The sequence below is a fragment of the Salvelinus fontinalis genome, chromosome 8 (genome assembly GCF_029448725.1).
Source record: "Salvelinus fontinalis isolate EN_2023a chromosome 8, ASM2944872v1, whole genome shotgun sequence".
Lineage (NCBI taxonomy): Eukaryota > Metazoa > Chordata > Actinopteri > Salmoniformes > Salmonidae > Salvelinus > Salvelinus fontinalis.
Window position 1 is genome coordinate 26,329,057 of NC_074672.1, and position 16,001 is coordinate 26,345,057.

At 43.4% G+C, this 16,001-nt stretch overlaps 1 protein-coding gene across 2 annotated transcripts; it reads left to right on the plus strand.

Annotated features, from left to right (window-relative positions):
* The first annotated feature begins 596 nt into the window (after positions 1-596).
* LOC129860977 (E3 ubiquitin-protein ligase ARIH2-like) lies at positions 597-15,532 on the plus strand. 2 transcript variants are annotated; one of them, XM_055931956.1, is made up of 16 exons: positions 597-716; positions 4,160-4,630; positions 5,017-5,084; positions 5,208-5,280; positions 5,508-5,649; positions 5,951-6,072; positions 6,404-6,513; positions 7,805-7,922; positions 8,029-8,079; positions 8,514-8,535; positions 8,695-8,846; positions 12,633-12,776; positions 13,007-13,075; positions 13,354-13,398; positions 14,686-14,802; positions 15,015-15,532. In XM_055931956.1, the coding sequence occupies exons 2-16, from the start codon at positions 4,364-4,366 to the stop codon at positions 15,084-15,086; spliced, it is 1,572 nt and encodes a 523-aa protein (XP_055787931.1). In that variant the 5' UTR covers positions 597-716; positions 4,160-4,363; the 3' UTR covers positions 15,087-15,532. The 2 variants fall into 2 exon arrangements, with proteins under 2 accessions (XP_055787931.1, XP_055787932.1); XM_055931957.1 differs by lacking the exon at positions 13,354-13,398 and having other exon boundaries at positions 598-716.
* The last annotated feature ends 469 nt before the right edge of the window (positions 15,533-16,001 follow it).

Sequence of the window (16,001 nt, forward strand, 5' to 3'; positions counted from 1 at the left end):
AAAGTGTTGACTCAAGTTATCAAGTTGCCCACAAGATCAATTTCATCATCATCATTATCATAGCAAGTTTTATCCTTGTTAAAATGATAAATGGAGCCAATCAGAGATTGAGAGTCAGAGACAAGGATTACACAGGCGCTCAGGGCTTCCCATAATGAGCCAAGGACCACCACTTAGTCACACAGCCAAGAATGCACCCTCAGTTTTACAAAGGCGTCAGAGCTTGGAATATATTCCCAGCCACTCAGAGAAAATAGTGGAAGAGTGTTGTTGACTTCTGACAGAAATTATTTAAACCAGACTGATCTCATATGACAGTGTGTTCTGCATGTAGGCTATATATATTTTTTTACATTGCATTACTTTTGTTCATGCAGTGCAGTCTAGCCAGAGACAGTTCTTACAATGTCCTAATGCACTGCTCCTACTTGTTAGCAAAATGTATTGGTATTAAAAGACGGGGAAATTATTTAAATGTAGATTAATTTGTAAATTCACCAGAAACTAATGTCAGACAGTCTATTTATATTTGGGTCCCGTCTTGAAGAACGGAACTGTCCAATGGTTGTCATATCTGGCGACACGGAAGTGGCGTAAACTGAATATTCGTGTACTTCCTGTCTTCTGCTTAACTTGGGGTGCTGATCAAGAATTGGTTCTGTTTTGTAAAGCCAGGTTTGGCTTCAATTGCAAGGCGACCCAACGCAGTCCGCAAGGTAAGTATAGACAGCAGTACTTGGTGGGAAGGTATATGATAACGATAAAGCGGAGTAGTTTGTTAACGATCCCCAGATGGCCTTGTTTATATGCCAATCTCCGGCCTAGAGTGTGAGAGGCGGTTGCGAAGGGGTTCCAGCGACTCGTTAGCTAGCTATCAGCTGTGGATAATTCCAGGCTGGAACAATGGCACAGCTGTTTTTTTTTTTTTTACCATGTCTAGGTCTCGCATATATGTTTTTGATGGATTATTAAACTATTGAGTTGGAAAGCTGATTTTGTTATCCTCCAGTGTATTACCATATTGCTATCTAACGTTAACATGTAACGTTAGCACCCCAAGTGAGGGAGGGTTTAAAAAACCTTTAATATAATGTTTAAAATCAAACGGATACGAAACTATTTAAGAAATAAGGATTGCATTTAGAATATAATCCCTAATTAAATATTCCAACAGATTGGTGTTCTAGATATTTTACTCAAATGCAACGGTGATGTGGGTAAGATCCCTATTAAGCTTTCTAAGTACTTCTAACTTGGAATCAACTTTCCCCCACATAGATATACAGTACCAGTCAAAAGTTTGGACACATTTTACTCATTCCAGAGTTTCTTTATTTTTACTATTTTCTACATTGTAGAATAATAGTGAAGACAAACTAGGAAATTACACATGTGGAATCATGTAGTAACCAAAAAAGTGTTAAACAAATCATTATATTTTAGGTTCTTCAAAGTAGCCACCCTTTGCCTTGACAGCTTTGCACACTCTTGGCATTCTCAACCAGCTTCACCTGGAATGCTTTTCCAATGGTCTTGAAGGAGTTCCCCAATATGCTGAGTACTTGTTGGCTGCTTTTCCTTCACTCTGCAGTCCAAACCATCTCAATTTGGTAGAGGTCGGTTGATCTCATGTAGCTGGGTGAGAGAATGCCAAGAGTGTGCAAAGCTGTCAAGGCAAAGGGTGGCTACTTTGAAGAATCTCAATTATAAAATATATTTAGATTTGTCTAACACTTTTTTTGGTTACTACATGATTTCATATGTGTTATTTTATAGTTTGGATGTCTTCACTATTATTTTACAATGTAGTAAATAGTAACAATAAAGAAACCCTTGACTGAGTAGGTGTGTCCAAACTTTTGAATGGTACTGTACTTTCTGGAATAATAAAGAAATAAAATACAAAAATAAGTGTGTTTCCAGAACTGGTTTGACAACAGTGTTGGGTTAGACAATTGTTGAATAATGATGGATTAATATGATTATCCAGAATTCATAAATACATAATGTTACATTCACTCTTGAGGAGTATCAAATAGTTGTAAGAGCTGTCCCTAATGGTGCTTTTCTTCTTTTAGGGAAATATAACAGTACTCCAAGTGCAACTGTTGAGGATTTTGAAGCCTCAATTCAGATAGATAGAATTGACATTATAAATGTAATAATATACATACATGTATGTATGAAAACTCTAAGATGTTACTATTGTATGGCAGCCCCCCGCACCTCTGATTCAGAGGGGTTGGGTTAAATGCAGAAGACACATTTCAGTTGTATGCATTCCGTTAGTACAACTGACTAGATATCCCCCTTTCCCTTATTCCCTCTGCTAGAATATACTGGAATGCAGCCCTAGGACAAGTGAACTGGGACAGTCTCGTTGTTGTCTGGCAAATATTGTATTTCTAATAAGGTGAAAGAAGTATCATACAAACTCATTCATATAATCTACCCTGTAAAGACCTTTTATTATACACAGATTCACGATAGCTATTGATAACAAATGTGTATTTTGTGGTTGTGACCCAGAGACTCTTGACCATTTATTTTGGGACTGTTCTTATGTCAGAAGATATTGGAGCGAGTTAGAAGATTTTAAAAGAAACCACTATTAATGTTAATTTGAAAGACTCTGGTATTATGTTTTATTTTGATCCAAATGATATGGACCCTGATTGAAACTTTCATTTGTAATTTATTTTCATATTGTTTAACATAATTTTAAAATAATGTTTCAATTATATCAGTAATTTTATATAATCTACACTCCTCTAGTTACATTTAGTTGGAAGTTTAGTATTTGGACCCATATTCCTAGAACGCAATGACTACATCAAGCTTGTGACTAGAAACTTGTTGGATGTGTTTAGTTTTGGTTGTTTAACATTATGTTGTGCCCAATAGAAATGAATGGTAGATCATGGAGGCATCCACATTAATGTAGAAGTGTTCAGAAACAAGTCATTTTTTTGTTTACGATAAAAGTGACACTACATTATTTACCATTCATGTCTATTGGGCACAACATAATCCAAAACGCAACTAAACAAACTGCAAATCCATTCAACAAGTTGGTAGAAGAGTCACAAGCTTGATTTTTAGTCATTGCTTGTTAGGGATATGGGACCGAATACTAAACTTTTGACTAAATGTAGTAAATTTGTTCAAATACCTATGACACCTTAAAATCTGGGGGGGGACTATTTACATGAAAGGGCATTCATTTCTAAACAGGAAAACATCTGTTTGAAAATACCCTCAAATAAAAGGTGACATTCTGTACTGTCGCCTCATTTAAAACATTTGATCTTAAATCCAAAATCTGTAGTATAGAGCCAAATTAAGTTTAGGGAGTGTATGTAAAGTTACGAATGTCACCCTGCATAAGTGCCTATTTATAGCGTGGAGGGAATGCAAACAAGCGTCTGGCACTGACCTGGGGCCAGGTCGATTTTGCAAGTCACATATTACAACTCCTGGCTGCCCACTGTGGTGATCTTATGGCTTGATGTTAATGCTGCATACGTGCATCACAACCTGTAGGATAGGATCAGATATCCTAGAGAAACCTACAATCACAACACCGCCAACTACATCAAGGTTGGCTAAATAATCCTGTTTTTGATTATTATGGCTAGCTGGACTCTGTGTCACGCAGCTGCTCATGTTTACTGTCCTACCAACTTGTCTGTACTGTAAAACATTGTCATGTAGCTAATCCTTTAAACTTCTGCATTAAGCTGTTACTCATGCTTTGTATCCCACACGTGTTTACTTACTGTTTGTCTAGTGTACAGTACAACTAAAAGAAAGTGCTAGGGGTAATGGAAGATCTGAAGAGTATATCTGAAGCTTTGGTTGGAGAGAAGTTTTACCAGATCTCTACTCAGTGGCTGGGTATTAGTGCAGACTGCTCTGTCTTGTGCAGGGAGAAAACTTGACTGGAGTACAAGTTACATTAATCTAAGTACAGAAGATTTAGATGAATGAACACCATGCCTGGCAAGCCATCTCTCCTCCCTGACCCAGTTCTTCTAGATCATGGAACTTGATTTCCTTATAAATCTCTTTTAAAGTAACACTCAACCATTATCTGTTTTTTTTGCAACAGCTAACCCATTATATTTTTCCCCTTTCATCCCTCCCTCCTTTTCTACAGTTCTTTGTGTCCTCTCAGACCATCCACCTCGTCGGTTCCTCATGAAAGACGGGGAGTGTAACTTCTTCTGCTTCTTCCGTTGCTGCTGAGTGGTGTTGGGCTAGTCTGTGGAACCTTGTTCTCTGGGAGCTGTAGTTCCCCCGGTGGCGCTGACGGCCGGAGAGCTGTCAGTCAGTCCCAGAGAGAGAGAGGCTCTGCCGGGGAATGTCTGTGGACATGAACAGCCAGGCCTCTGACAGCAATGAGGATGACTTCGGGGTCAACTCGGAGGAGGAGGACGAGGATGACGACGGGGGTGACGATGAGGACCAGGGGGACATAGTGGACTACTACGACGGCGTGGCCGGAGACATGGAGCAGCAGGGGGCTGACTCGTTTGACCCAGAGGAGTACCAGTTCACCTGCCTCACCTACAGTGAGATCCAGAAGGTGCTCTGCAAGGAGGTCAACAGTATCGCCGCCATCCTGAAGGTTGGTGTTGAGCTTGTCTGTGGGGTAGTTGTTACCATTAACCACAGATCTAGGATCAGATTACCATTCCCTCAATTGTAACCATAACAATTAGAGGTGTGAAAATATCTGACCCTAGGTTAGTGGGCATGCATGATTCATTCGCATCAGAACAGGTGTGCATTAGCCCAAATTAAACGGGGAACTGAAAAATCTGACCATATCAGTGGCAAGATATGATAGAGATGATATCTAGGTATAGGAGTTCCTTGTCGTCTCGGTATTTATCAGTTTGAAGAAGTATGTAAATGAAAATAGTTGAAGATGAGGGTGTGCAGCCTGCTGGGAACAGCTGTATTGATACGCTGCCTTCTGATTCTCATGCTGCTCTCTCCCTCTCTGGACAGGTTTTACCTGCTGTAGCCAAACTGGTCCTTGTGCATTTTCACTGGCAAGTGTCACAAATACTGGACAGGTAAACGCACACATGCATTGTCATACTCACTCACTTATATATTCATAGACATGCATAGCAAATATTGTGATATACTGGTACTAATTCTATTTCTGATGCCCTCATTTTTATTTTGCCTTTCAGATATAAGTCCAACTCATCTCAGTTGCTGTCTGAGGCCCAGGTCCAGCCCAGCAGCACCTGCAGATCAGTTCCTGTAAGAACTAAAAGTGCTCTTTTGTCTTAGTGAGTGTGTCTGTAATGTATTTGGGTAAAGTTAAAGGTGGTATCTGGAAAGGCAAGGCGACTCAATGTTCCAGTTGTGTTGGTGTTCTGAATTAAACACTAACTTAAAGGTCACTGACCAGATATGGCACTTGGGCCACTATTTGAGAATGACTGGTATGTAATATTGGTATGTTTTAATGTTTTGTGGGTCTCCAGACCCCTCAGTCGCTCCAGTGTGGGGTTTGTCTGCAGCTGGTTCGGAGGGATGCCCTGCTCGCGCTGCCCTGCCAGCACTCCTTCTGCAAAACATGCTGGGAGCAGCATTGCACTGTACTCGTCAAAGATGGGATGGGAGTTGGTAAGCAGCACTGCTAGGGATGATACGACCTGTCAAAGTGTTAAGTCAGGAGCTGGCTCTTCCTTTGAAGGGAGTGATGTGATAGGCTTTGAAGAGGACCCCTGGTGGGATATTTATTTACCAGTATTTGATAGCTTTTATGTGCAATCAGATTCAGATGTATTTTTACCTTTAGATGTTTTGGTAATAAATTAAAAAATGTTATGCCTGTGTTTCTCCCAGATCATATTTTTTTAATGCTCTGTGTGTATGCATCATCTTCAAACGTTCAAATGATGTGTGTGTTTGTCTGTGTGTGCAGGTATCTCCTGTATGGCTCAGGATTGTTCCCTCCAAACGCCAGAGGACTTTGTGCTCCCACTGCTGCCTGGTGAGGAGCTGAAGGACAAATATAGACGCTACCTCTTCAGGGACTATGTGGAGGTACAAGTCTTTGCGTGTCCCTCTGGTGGTCTGGCTGGCTGCTTGTTGGTGCTTCCCACTCAGTCTGCCCTTTTTCTATTAGTCTCTCCCAGTTTGCCTTTGTCTCTCACTGCACCTTTTGTTCTTGGACAGGAAACAGTGAACAACCACACTGTCCGCATACACTGCTTTAATCATTATTTTTTACAATCAACATCTTCATTTCTGTCATTTAGCTAGTGTGTGCATGTTTATCAAGTGCTCTCTACTTATTGAACATGTCTGTAACAGTGAGTAAGGCCCAGTCAGTTTCTAGGCACTGCCGGTAAGGCCCAGTCTCTCCCTCCTTCAGAGCCACTTCCAGCTGCAGCTGTGTCCAGGGGCAGACTGCCCCATCGTCATCCAAGTGCAGGAGCCACGGGCCCGCAGAGTACAGTGCATCCGCTGCAATGAGGTCTTCTGGTGAGACACGCACAGAGGCTCGCGCATACAGCTCTCACGCACAGATGCCCGCGCATACAGCTCTCACGCACAGATGCCCGCGCATACAGCTCTCACGCACAGATGCCCGCGCATACAGCTCTCACGCACAGATGCCCGCGCATACAGCTCTCACGCACAGATGCCCGCGCATACAGCTCTCACGCACAGATGCCCGCGCATACAGCTCTCACGCACAGATGCCCGCGCATACAGCTCTCACGCACAGATGCCCGCGCATACAGCTCTCACGCACAGATGCCCGCGCATACAGCTCTCACGCACAGATGCCCGCGCATACAGCTCTCACGCACAGATGCCCGCGCATACAGCTCTCACGCACAGATGCCCGCGCATACAGCTCTCACGCACAGATGCCCGCGCATACAGCTCTCACGCACAGATGCCCGCGCATACAGCTCTCACGCACAGATGCCCGCGCATACAGCTCTCACGCACAGATGCCCGCGCATACAGCTCTCACGCACAGATGCCCGCGCATACAGCTCTCACGCACAGATGCCCGCGCATACAGCTCTCACGCACAGATGCCCGCGCATACAGCTCTCACGCACAGATGCCCGCGCATACAGCTCTCACGCACAGATGCCCGCGCATACAGCTCTCACGCACAGATGCCCGCGCATACAGCTCTCACGCACAGATGCCCGCGCATACAGCTCTCACGCACAGATGCCCGCGCATACAGCTCTCACGCACAGATGCCCGCGCATACAGCTCTCACGCACAGATGCCCGCGCATACAGCTCTCACGCACAGATGCCCGCGCATACAGCTCTCACGCACAGATGCCCGCGCATACAGCTCTCACGCACAGATGCCCGCGCATACAGCTCTCACGCACAGATGCCCGCGCATACAGCTCTCACGCACAGATGCCCGCGCATACAGCTCTCACGCACAGATGCCCGCGCATACAGCTCTCACGCACAGATGCCCGCGCATACAGCTCTCACGCACAGATGCCCGCGCATACAGCTCTCACGCACAGATGCCCGCGCATACAGCTCTCACGCACAGATGCCCGCGCATACAGCTCTCACGCACAGATGCCCGCGCATACAGCTCTCACGCACAGATGCCCGCGCATACAGCTCTCACGCACAGATGCCCGCGCATACAGCTCTCACGCACAGATTAGTGCACAAGGTGTCAAATAATATGCATCATGTCAGATGAACATATGCACTGATCATATCATTGACTCCCTGCGGATGCCCTTTTTAATGTTTCTCACTACACCCGCCCTCAGTTTCAAATGCCGGATCATGTACCACGCCCCAACAGACTGCCCAACCATCCGAAGGTGGCTAACCAAATGTGCAGATGATTCAGAGACCGCCAACTACATCAGTGCACACACTAAAGATGTAAGACTGCACACACACACACACACACACAATTAAAGCAATTGTGTGATTTTCCAATATTTTCCTTTGCTTTTGTACATAATGTTTAATAGTGTGTATTTTTCAGTGTCCTAAGTGCAATATCTGCATTGAGAAGAATGGAGGCTGCAATCACATGGTGAGTGAGGATGGAATCCAGCATTATCTTAAGGTTATGCCAACTATGGGCATATTGACATTTGTATTAGTGTTCTCTAAATCTCTGGCACTTTTAAAGTCATTTCAAACTATACATGTTCTTTATATGGTCTCTATTTAATCAGGCTTTAAATGAATCAGACAGCTAGCTAGACAACTGCAGGACAACCTCCATCTTATGACATCAGAATTATTCAAATACAATTTGCCCGATTAGAATTCCCCTTAAGAGAGAGACTGCCTACTGCTTTCTTGCCGGGCTATAAACTGAAGATTTCAGTAATGCTTTAGCTCCTTTCTTTATTCAGACCAGACACTTTGAAATACTAATTGATTCTAACGTCATTGAATGATATTCTATGTAATGTTAGAGCTGCTAGATGACTGATGTTGCGTTTCCTCTGTCTGTTTCAGCAATGCTCCAAGTGCAAACACGGTATGTATCCAATTATACAGCTACTTACAGCTTTACACCTAATTAGCTTTTCTACCGATCATCATTTGTCAGTTCAACTGACTCCAGCCATATGTAACCCATTTTGACATTCATATCATATTGTTTTTTTCACTAATGTCAGCATCACTGTGTGTGTAGACTTCTGCTGGATGTGTCTGGGGGACTGGAAGACCCATGGCAGTGAGTACTATGAGTGCAGTCGCTACAAGGAGAACCCAGACATCGTCAACCAGAGCCAGCAGGCACAGGCCAGAGAGGCCCTCAAGAAATACCTCTTCTACTTTGAGAGGGTGAGATGCATACACACAAACATGCTACTATCACTGACAGTCAAACTTCTGCTCACACTGAGTATTATGTGGAATTAAGTTAACCTTTCTGAAGTATCAAGCTGTTTAATGTAAATAGATGACATTAACGACATCAAATAACTGCGTGGCCAGAGTAACTGTGTCAATCAGGTGGCCTGTGGTTTGTTTAGTACTTGGCTCCACCACCATCAGCACCTGTAATGTCAACCAGAGCCATATAATGTAGAATAAAATATTATATTAATACATACTGTGCACTTTCAAGGATAGTATATACATGCATGTTCCTCAGTCACACATACTTACACATAAGTAGTCTTCACATTCTCTTGTACTTCTAGGTACTTTGAGTTCCCATGATCTAAATCTCCCATACATGTGAAATACCTCATGTTAAAAACAAATCTGTGAATGTTACAAGCAATGACATCATGACAAATTAACACTGAGATACCTCTCAGAATCACCCAGAACATGCTCTAAGTATTAGAGGTCAACCGATTAAATCGGGGCCGATTTCAAGTTTTCATAACAATCGGAAATCGGTATTTTTGGGCGCCGAATTATTATTATTATTATTATATATATTTACACCTTTATTTAACTAGGCAAGTCAGTTAAGAACACATTCTTATTTTCAATGACGGCCTAGTAACGTTCTGCATCGTTCAGGGGCAGAAAGACAGATTTTTAACCTTGTCAGCTCGGGGGATTCAATCTTGCAACCTTACAGTTAACTAGTCCAATGCTCTAACACTGATTACATTGCACTCCACGAGGAGCCTGCCTGTGCCGTGAATGCAGTAAGCTAAGGTAAATTGCTAGCTAGCATTAAACTTATCTTATAAAAAAACAATCAATCAATGACTGTCATTGCTCCAATGTGTACTTAACCATAAACATCAATGCCTTTCTTAAAATCAATACACAAGTATATATTTTTAAACCTGCATATTTAGCTAAAAGAAATCCAGGTTAGCAGGCAATATTAACCAGGTGAAATTGTGTCATTTCTCTTGCGTTCATTGCACGCAGAGTCAGGGTATATGCAACAGTTTGGGCCGCCTGGCTCTTTGCGAACTAATTTGCCAGAATTTTACGTAATTATGACAACATTGAAGGTTGTGCAATGTAACAGGGATATTTAGACTCATGGATGCCACCCGTTAGATAAAATACGGAATGGAATAAACGTTTTGTTTTTGAGGTGATAGTTTCCGGATTAGTCAAAGGTATATGGTTTAGAGAGAAATAGTCGACGCGTTATAATTCCTGTAATAACTTGCGGCTGAACTTGACAGGGATTCCTTCGTTATTTTACCGTTCATGTCTTCCATAGAGAATGTCTTGATCTACTTCAAATAAGGTCTGTGTTTCGTGCAGGCTTTAACCGCCTCAACGTTTTGATACCTGTGTAAATCTCACTAGGATAAGGTAACGTTTGTCAACATATTTTCATAAATCCACTCTACAAAAAAAATGATCTTTGCTTATATTTAGCCAATATTGATCAGTTACCTTGTCCTATGGATATCTACACAGTTATAAAATTGGCAAGGTGGTGTAAGCCTACACGAAACACAGACCTTATTTTAAGTGAATCTAAAAAATATCCTATGGAATAAATGAAGGAACCGCTTTTCAGATTTTGCTAGAAGGTGTCATGGGAATTATGACTCGCACTTTGGTCGTCAATTCTTACCATGCCCATTATTAAAATAGGATTTCCTGCATATAGAAATGACAGTTTTTGTTTTCAACATTCATCACAGGTAACTTAAACTCTATTTTTATTCAAACAGTTGAGAGTATTTGTCTCCTAAGCAGACTCTTAAGTATCATTGTCACTTCAGAGCTGTGTGTGTATTTATGTATTATATTAAGTTAAAATAAGTGTTCATTGTTCATTCAGTATTGTTGCAGTTGTCATTATTACAAAAATGTGTGTGTAAGATATACACTGCTCAAAAAAATAAAGGGAAAACTAAAATAACACATCCTAGATCTGAATGAATGAACTATTCTTATTAAATATTTTTTTTTCTTTACATAGTTGAATGTGCTGACAACAAAATCACACAAAAATGATCAATGGAAATTAAATTTATCAACCCATGGAGGTCTGGATTTGGAGTCACACTCAAAATTAAAGTGGAAAACCACACTACAGGCTGATCCAACTTTGATGTAATGTCCTTAAAACAAGTCAAAATGAGGCTCAGTAGTGTGTGTGGCCTCCACGTGCCTGTATGACCTCCCTACAACGCCTGGGCATGCTCCTGATGAGGTGGCGGATGGTCTCCTGAGGGATCTCCTCCCAGACCTGGACTAAAGCATCCGCCATTTCCTGGACAGTCTGTGGTGCAACGTGGCGTTGGTGGATGGAGCGAGACATGATGTCCCAGATGTGCTCAATTGGATTCAGGTCTGGGGAACAGGCGGGCCAGTCCATAGCATCAATGCCTTCCTCTTGCAGGAACTGCTGACACACTCCAGCCACATGAGGTCTAGCATTGTCTAGCATTAGGAGGAACCCAGGGCCAACCGCACCAGCATATGGTCTCACAAGGGGTCTGAGGATCTCATCTCGGTACCTAATGGCAGTCAGGCTACCTCTGGCGAGCACATGGAGGGCTGTGCGGCCCCCCAAAGAAATGCCACCCCACACCATGACTGACCCACCGCCAAACCGGTCATGCTGGAGGATGTTGCAGGCAGCAGAACGTTCTCCACGGTGTCTCCAGACTCTATCATGTCTGTCACATGTGCTCATGTGCTCAGTGTGAACCTGCTTTCATCTGTGAAGAGCACAGTGCGCCAGTGGCGAATTTACCAATCTTGGTGTTCTCTGGCAAATGCCAAACGTCCTGCACGGTGTTGGGCTGTAAGCACAACCCCCACCTGTGGACGTCGGGCCCTCATACCACCCTCATGGAGTCTGTTTCTGACCGTTTGAGCAGACACATGCACATTTGTGGCCTGCTGGAGGTCATTTTGCAGGGCTCTGGCAGTGCTCCACCTGCTCCTCCTTGCACAAAGGCGGAGGTAGCGGTCCTGCTGCTGGGTTGTTTCCCTCCTACGGCCTCCTCCACGTCTCCTGCTGTACTGGCCTGTCTCCTGGTAGCGCCTCCATGCTCTGGACACTACGCTGACAGACACAGCAAACCTTCTTGCCACAGCTCGCATTGATGTGCCATCCTGGATGAGCTGCACTACCTGAGCCACTTGTGTGGGTTGTAGACTCCGTCTCATGCTACCACTAGAGTGAAAGCACTGCCAGCATTCAAAAGTGACCAAAACATCAGCCAGGAAGCATAGGAACTGAGAAGTGGTCTGTGGTCACCACCTGCAGAATCACTCCTTTTTTGGGGGTGTCTTGCTAATTGCCTATAATTTCCACCTTTTGTCTATTCCATTTGCACAACAGCATGTGAAATGTTTTGTCAATCAGTGTTGCTTCCTAAGTGGACAGTTTGATTTCACAGAAGTGTGATTGACTTGGAGTTACATTGTGTTGTTTATGTGTTCCCTTTATTTTTTTGAGCAGTGTATAACATTTTTATTTATTTTTATAAATCGGCCGATTAATCGGCATCGTCTTTTTCTGTCCTCCAATAATCGGTATTGACGTTGAAATATCATAATCGGTCGACCTCTAAGTATGTGACTTTCTTGAAGGTATGTCGTGTTTTATTTTATTACATTTTGTCATGTTTTTTTACTGTTTCTCCAGTCCAGACTGTGACTGTGTGTTTGTCTCTTTAGTGGGAGAACCACAATAAGAGTCTCCAGCTGGAGGCTCAGACATACCAGCGGATCCAGGAGAAGATCCAAGAGCGGGTGATGAACAACCTGGGCACCTGGATAGACTGGCAGTACCTGCAGAACGCTGCCAAGCTGCTGGCCAAGGTATTACTGCCCCTGCCTGCCTCAGTCACACACAAAGGAAAAAACACACACATTAACACGGGAATGTATAGGGCTTTTCACACTACAAATTAGTATGTAATTGAGGCAGCACAGTTTGGTTCAGATTGGCATTATGGTGTGAAAGGAGTATCTGGGTACTTATTTGACCTACTACACTGTGCTTAAACCAATAGCAAGTCTTGCTTATCTCTTATCTGTTTGTCCCACAGTGTCGCTACACACTGCAGTATACTTACCCCTACGCCTACTACATGGAGTCTGGTCCTCGCAAAAAACTGGTGAGAATCCTGTCTTGTTCTGTGTGTGTGTCAGTAGTATAAGCTAACAAAGGCTTACTAAACTATATTAAATATCTAGTCAAATGCTAATTATCTATATTATAATACCTTATGCCACAACTGCGGGGGGGGGGGGGTATCCCCTTACAATTTAGCACTGATTTATAAGGCGGGGGGGGGGGGGGGGGGGGCACGTCGTCCTGTTACATGCTACTGGCCATTTTATATTCCGCTGTGTTTTGTATTTTTGTTTATTTTCCCGGTTTTTGTGTTTTCAGAATGTTCGTTGCTGTGGGAGATCGTGCTGTCACAATGCATATGATGTAGGCAATTGTAGGCCAATTTGGAAACTGTAGAATGACTACATTACCCATAATACTCATTGACTGAACATTCCAAATTACCATTGCAATTATGCTGCGTTCAGTTGCTAGTCGGAACTAAGAAACTCAGAAATTTGACTTGGCAGCTCGTTATGGAAACAATCTGTTTCCCACTTATGTACCAGAACCAACCAATAGGACGCTCTATGCAAATAATTTACATTCATTTGAACTCGGAGGTTCCGAGTTTCCGATAGCACTTGAATGCAGCATTATGCATCACAATAGTGAACCAAGGCATTTATTCATCACAATAGTATTTATATTGTGTAGGGCAGGCCAGTAACCTTTGCAACCAAATGATTTTACTGCGCCTGGCCGCATAGACTTATGGTCACACAAGGTGCCACCTGGGGATTCAAAAGTATTAAGTATTCTAATTATTTACATGGACATAATTGCTTTAAGAGGGGAATTCAGGCCTCCCGGATGGCGCAGTGGTCTAGGGCACTGCATCGCTGCGCCACCAGAGACTCTGGGTTCGCCGGTAGGGTTTGGCCGGTAGGGATATCCTTGTCTCATCGCGCACGAGCGACTCCTGTGGCGGGCTGGGCGCAGTGCGAGCTAACCAAGGGGGCCAGGTGCACGGTGTTTCCTCCGACACATTGGTGCGGCTGGCTTCCGGGTTGGAGGCGCGCTGTGTTAAGAAGCAGTGCGGTTGGGTTGTGTTTCGGAGGACGCATGGCTTTCGACCCTCATCTCTCCCGAGCCCGTACGGGAGTTGTAGCGATGAGACAAGATAGTAATTACTAGCAATTGGATACCACAAATTGGGGGGAAAAGGGGGTTAAATGTAAAAAAGAGGGGAATTCCACTCACATTTTTAAAGCTTTTATTTAGAAAGTTTATAAATTACAAGGGGATACAGAGGTAAAGAGGGGAGAAAACGAGGGTCAACTTGTCTCTGGCGAGGAGTCACATATGTGCTGGGAGAGTTACCACTCCGCCACGGCTCTGTACACCTACTTAAATTTGTAACAACATTTTCAGTATTGCACACACAGGATGACATTTAGCAGTGAGCAAAATAATAGCTTATTAGCAGTATGAATTTGTGCTTTGCAGGGGAGTTAGAGTGAACGATTCTGTGATGGTTGCAGTCCACAAAGATGAAATTGAATTGATCAGATCCATAAATGAACGGACAGGGTGCCGCTAGTTGCTGATGTTACTTATGACATATCAAACATGCTGTCTGAAATGAATGTGTTTTTCTATCCTATTCAGTTTGAGTACCAGCAGGCCCAGCTTGAGGCAGAGATTGAGAACCTGTCTTGGAAGGTGGAGCGAGCAGACACCTACGAGAGAGGGAGTGAGGGGGAGTTGAGCGCCAATGACCGAGGGGTAAGAAAGAGGGGGGTTTGGGAGGTTTGTGGGGATATAGAGGTTTCCAGATTGGGACTTGCATTGGCTGGGAGCACAGGGGAGTTGAGGGGTATTGGCATGTCTTGGGAAATCAGAAGGACCAAAAAAATGTTGCAGTGTATTAGTTTATTAGACCCTTGTGTGAAGAATTTAACTCCTTCATAAGTCATTCATGACCCTGTTTCTCTCAGGATCTGGAGAATCAGATGCACATTGCTGAGCAGAGGAGACGCACGCTGCTGAAGGATTTTCACGACACCTGAAGTTACCATCCTACTGCAAAGCACCAGCAGCTCCCTCCTTCATTAAGTGCTCTATTTGTCTGCTACAGGGTCTCAGAATGGCACGCCCCCCCCCCATTTAGATCTGTCAACAATGCCACATTCATACACACTACACCATGAAATGAGAAAGCATGCGCATGCTTGCGCGCGCACACACACACACACACACACACACACACACACACACACACACACACACACACACACACACACACACACACACACTCTTCAGAAAATAAAACATTCTTAATTTGCCTCCCACGCGGTCCCACCATCCTTCTACTTTTTTCTTCTCACATTGTTCACCTTTTTCTGGAAATGGCTGTTGATAGTTAGATCGTTTAAGAAATGGACAATTTTAAAAATGCTGTAATTTTCAACGGTTGTACATTAATACAGAAATAGTTACTGAGTTTTTAAAATAATTTTGTTTCTTGTGTATTAATTATCACACACCAATGCCTGTAAGACAGGGGTGTCAAACTCATTCCACGGAGGGCCTAGTGTCTGCAGGTTTTTGGTTTTTCCTTTCAATAAAGCCCTAGACAACCAGGTGTGGGGAGTTCCTAACTAATTAGTGATGTTAATTCATCAATCAAGTACAAGGGAGGAGCGAAAACCCGCAGACACTCGGCCCTCCGTGGAATGAGTTTGACACCTGTGCTGTAAGAGATTGCAAGAGAGCAGTAACACACTGGTACCCAGGCTAGGTTCACCAGCAGTGGTGTGGTTGTCTATGGGTTGACTGCACACTTTTGCTGAACACTCTTACTCTCAGAGAATCTTAACTTTAGGACTAATTTTGCTCAGATTACAGATAATATACTCAACACTTCAGACGTGTTAAAAAGTTCCGACACCCAATGACCTTCCAACACACAGTAGGCCTCCACA

Excerpts from the sequence above, each read along its gene's own strand:
- LOC129860977 (XM_055931956.1), top strand. The coding sequence starts at position 4,364 with ATGTCTGTGGACATGAACAGCCAGGCCTCTGACAGCAATGAGGATGAC. Across the intron at positions 5,650-5,950 it reads CAAAGATGGGATGGGAGTTG|GTATCTCCTGTATGGCTCAG; the intron begins GTAAGCAGCACT and ends CTGTGTGTGCAG. Across the intron at positions 13,076-13,353 it reads CTGGTCCTCGCAAAAAACTG|AATGTTCGTTGCTGTGGGAG; the intron begins GTGAGAATCCTG and ends TTGTGTTTTCAG.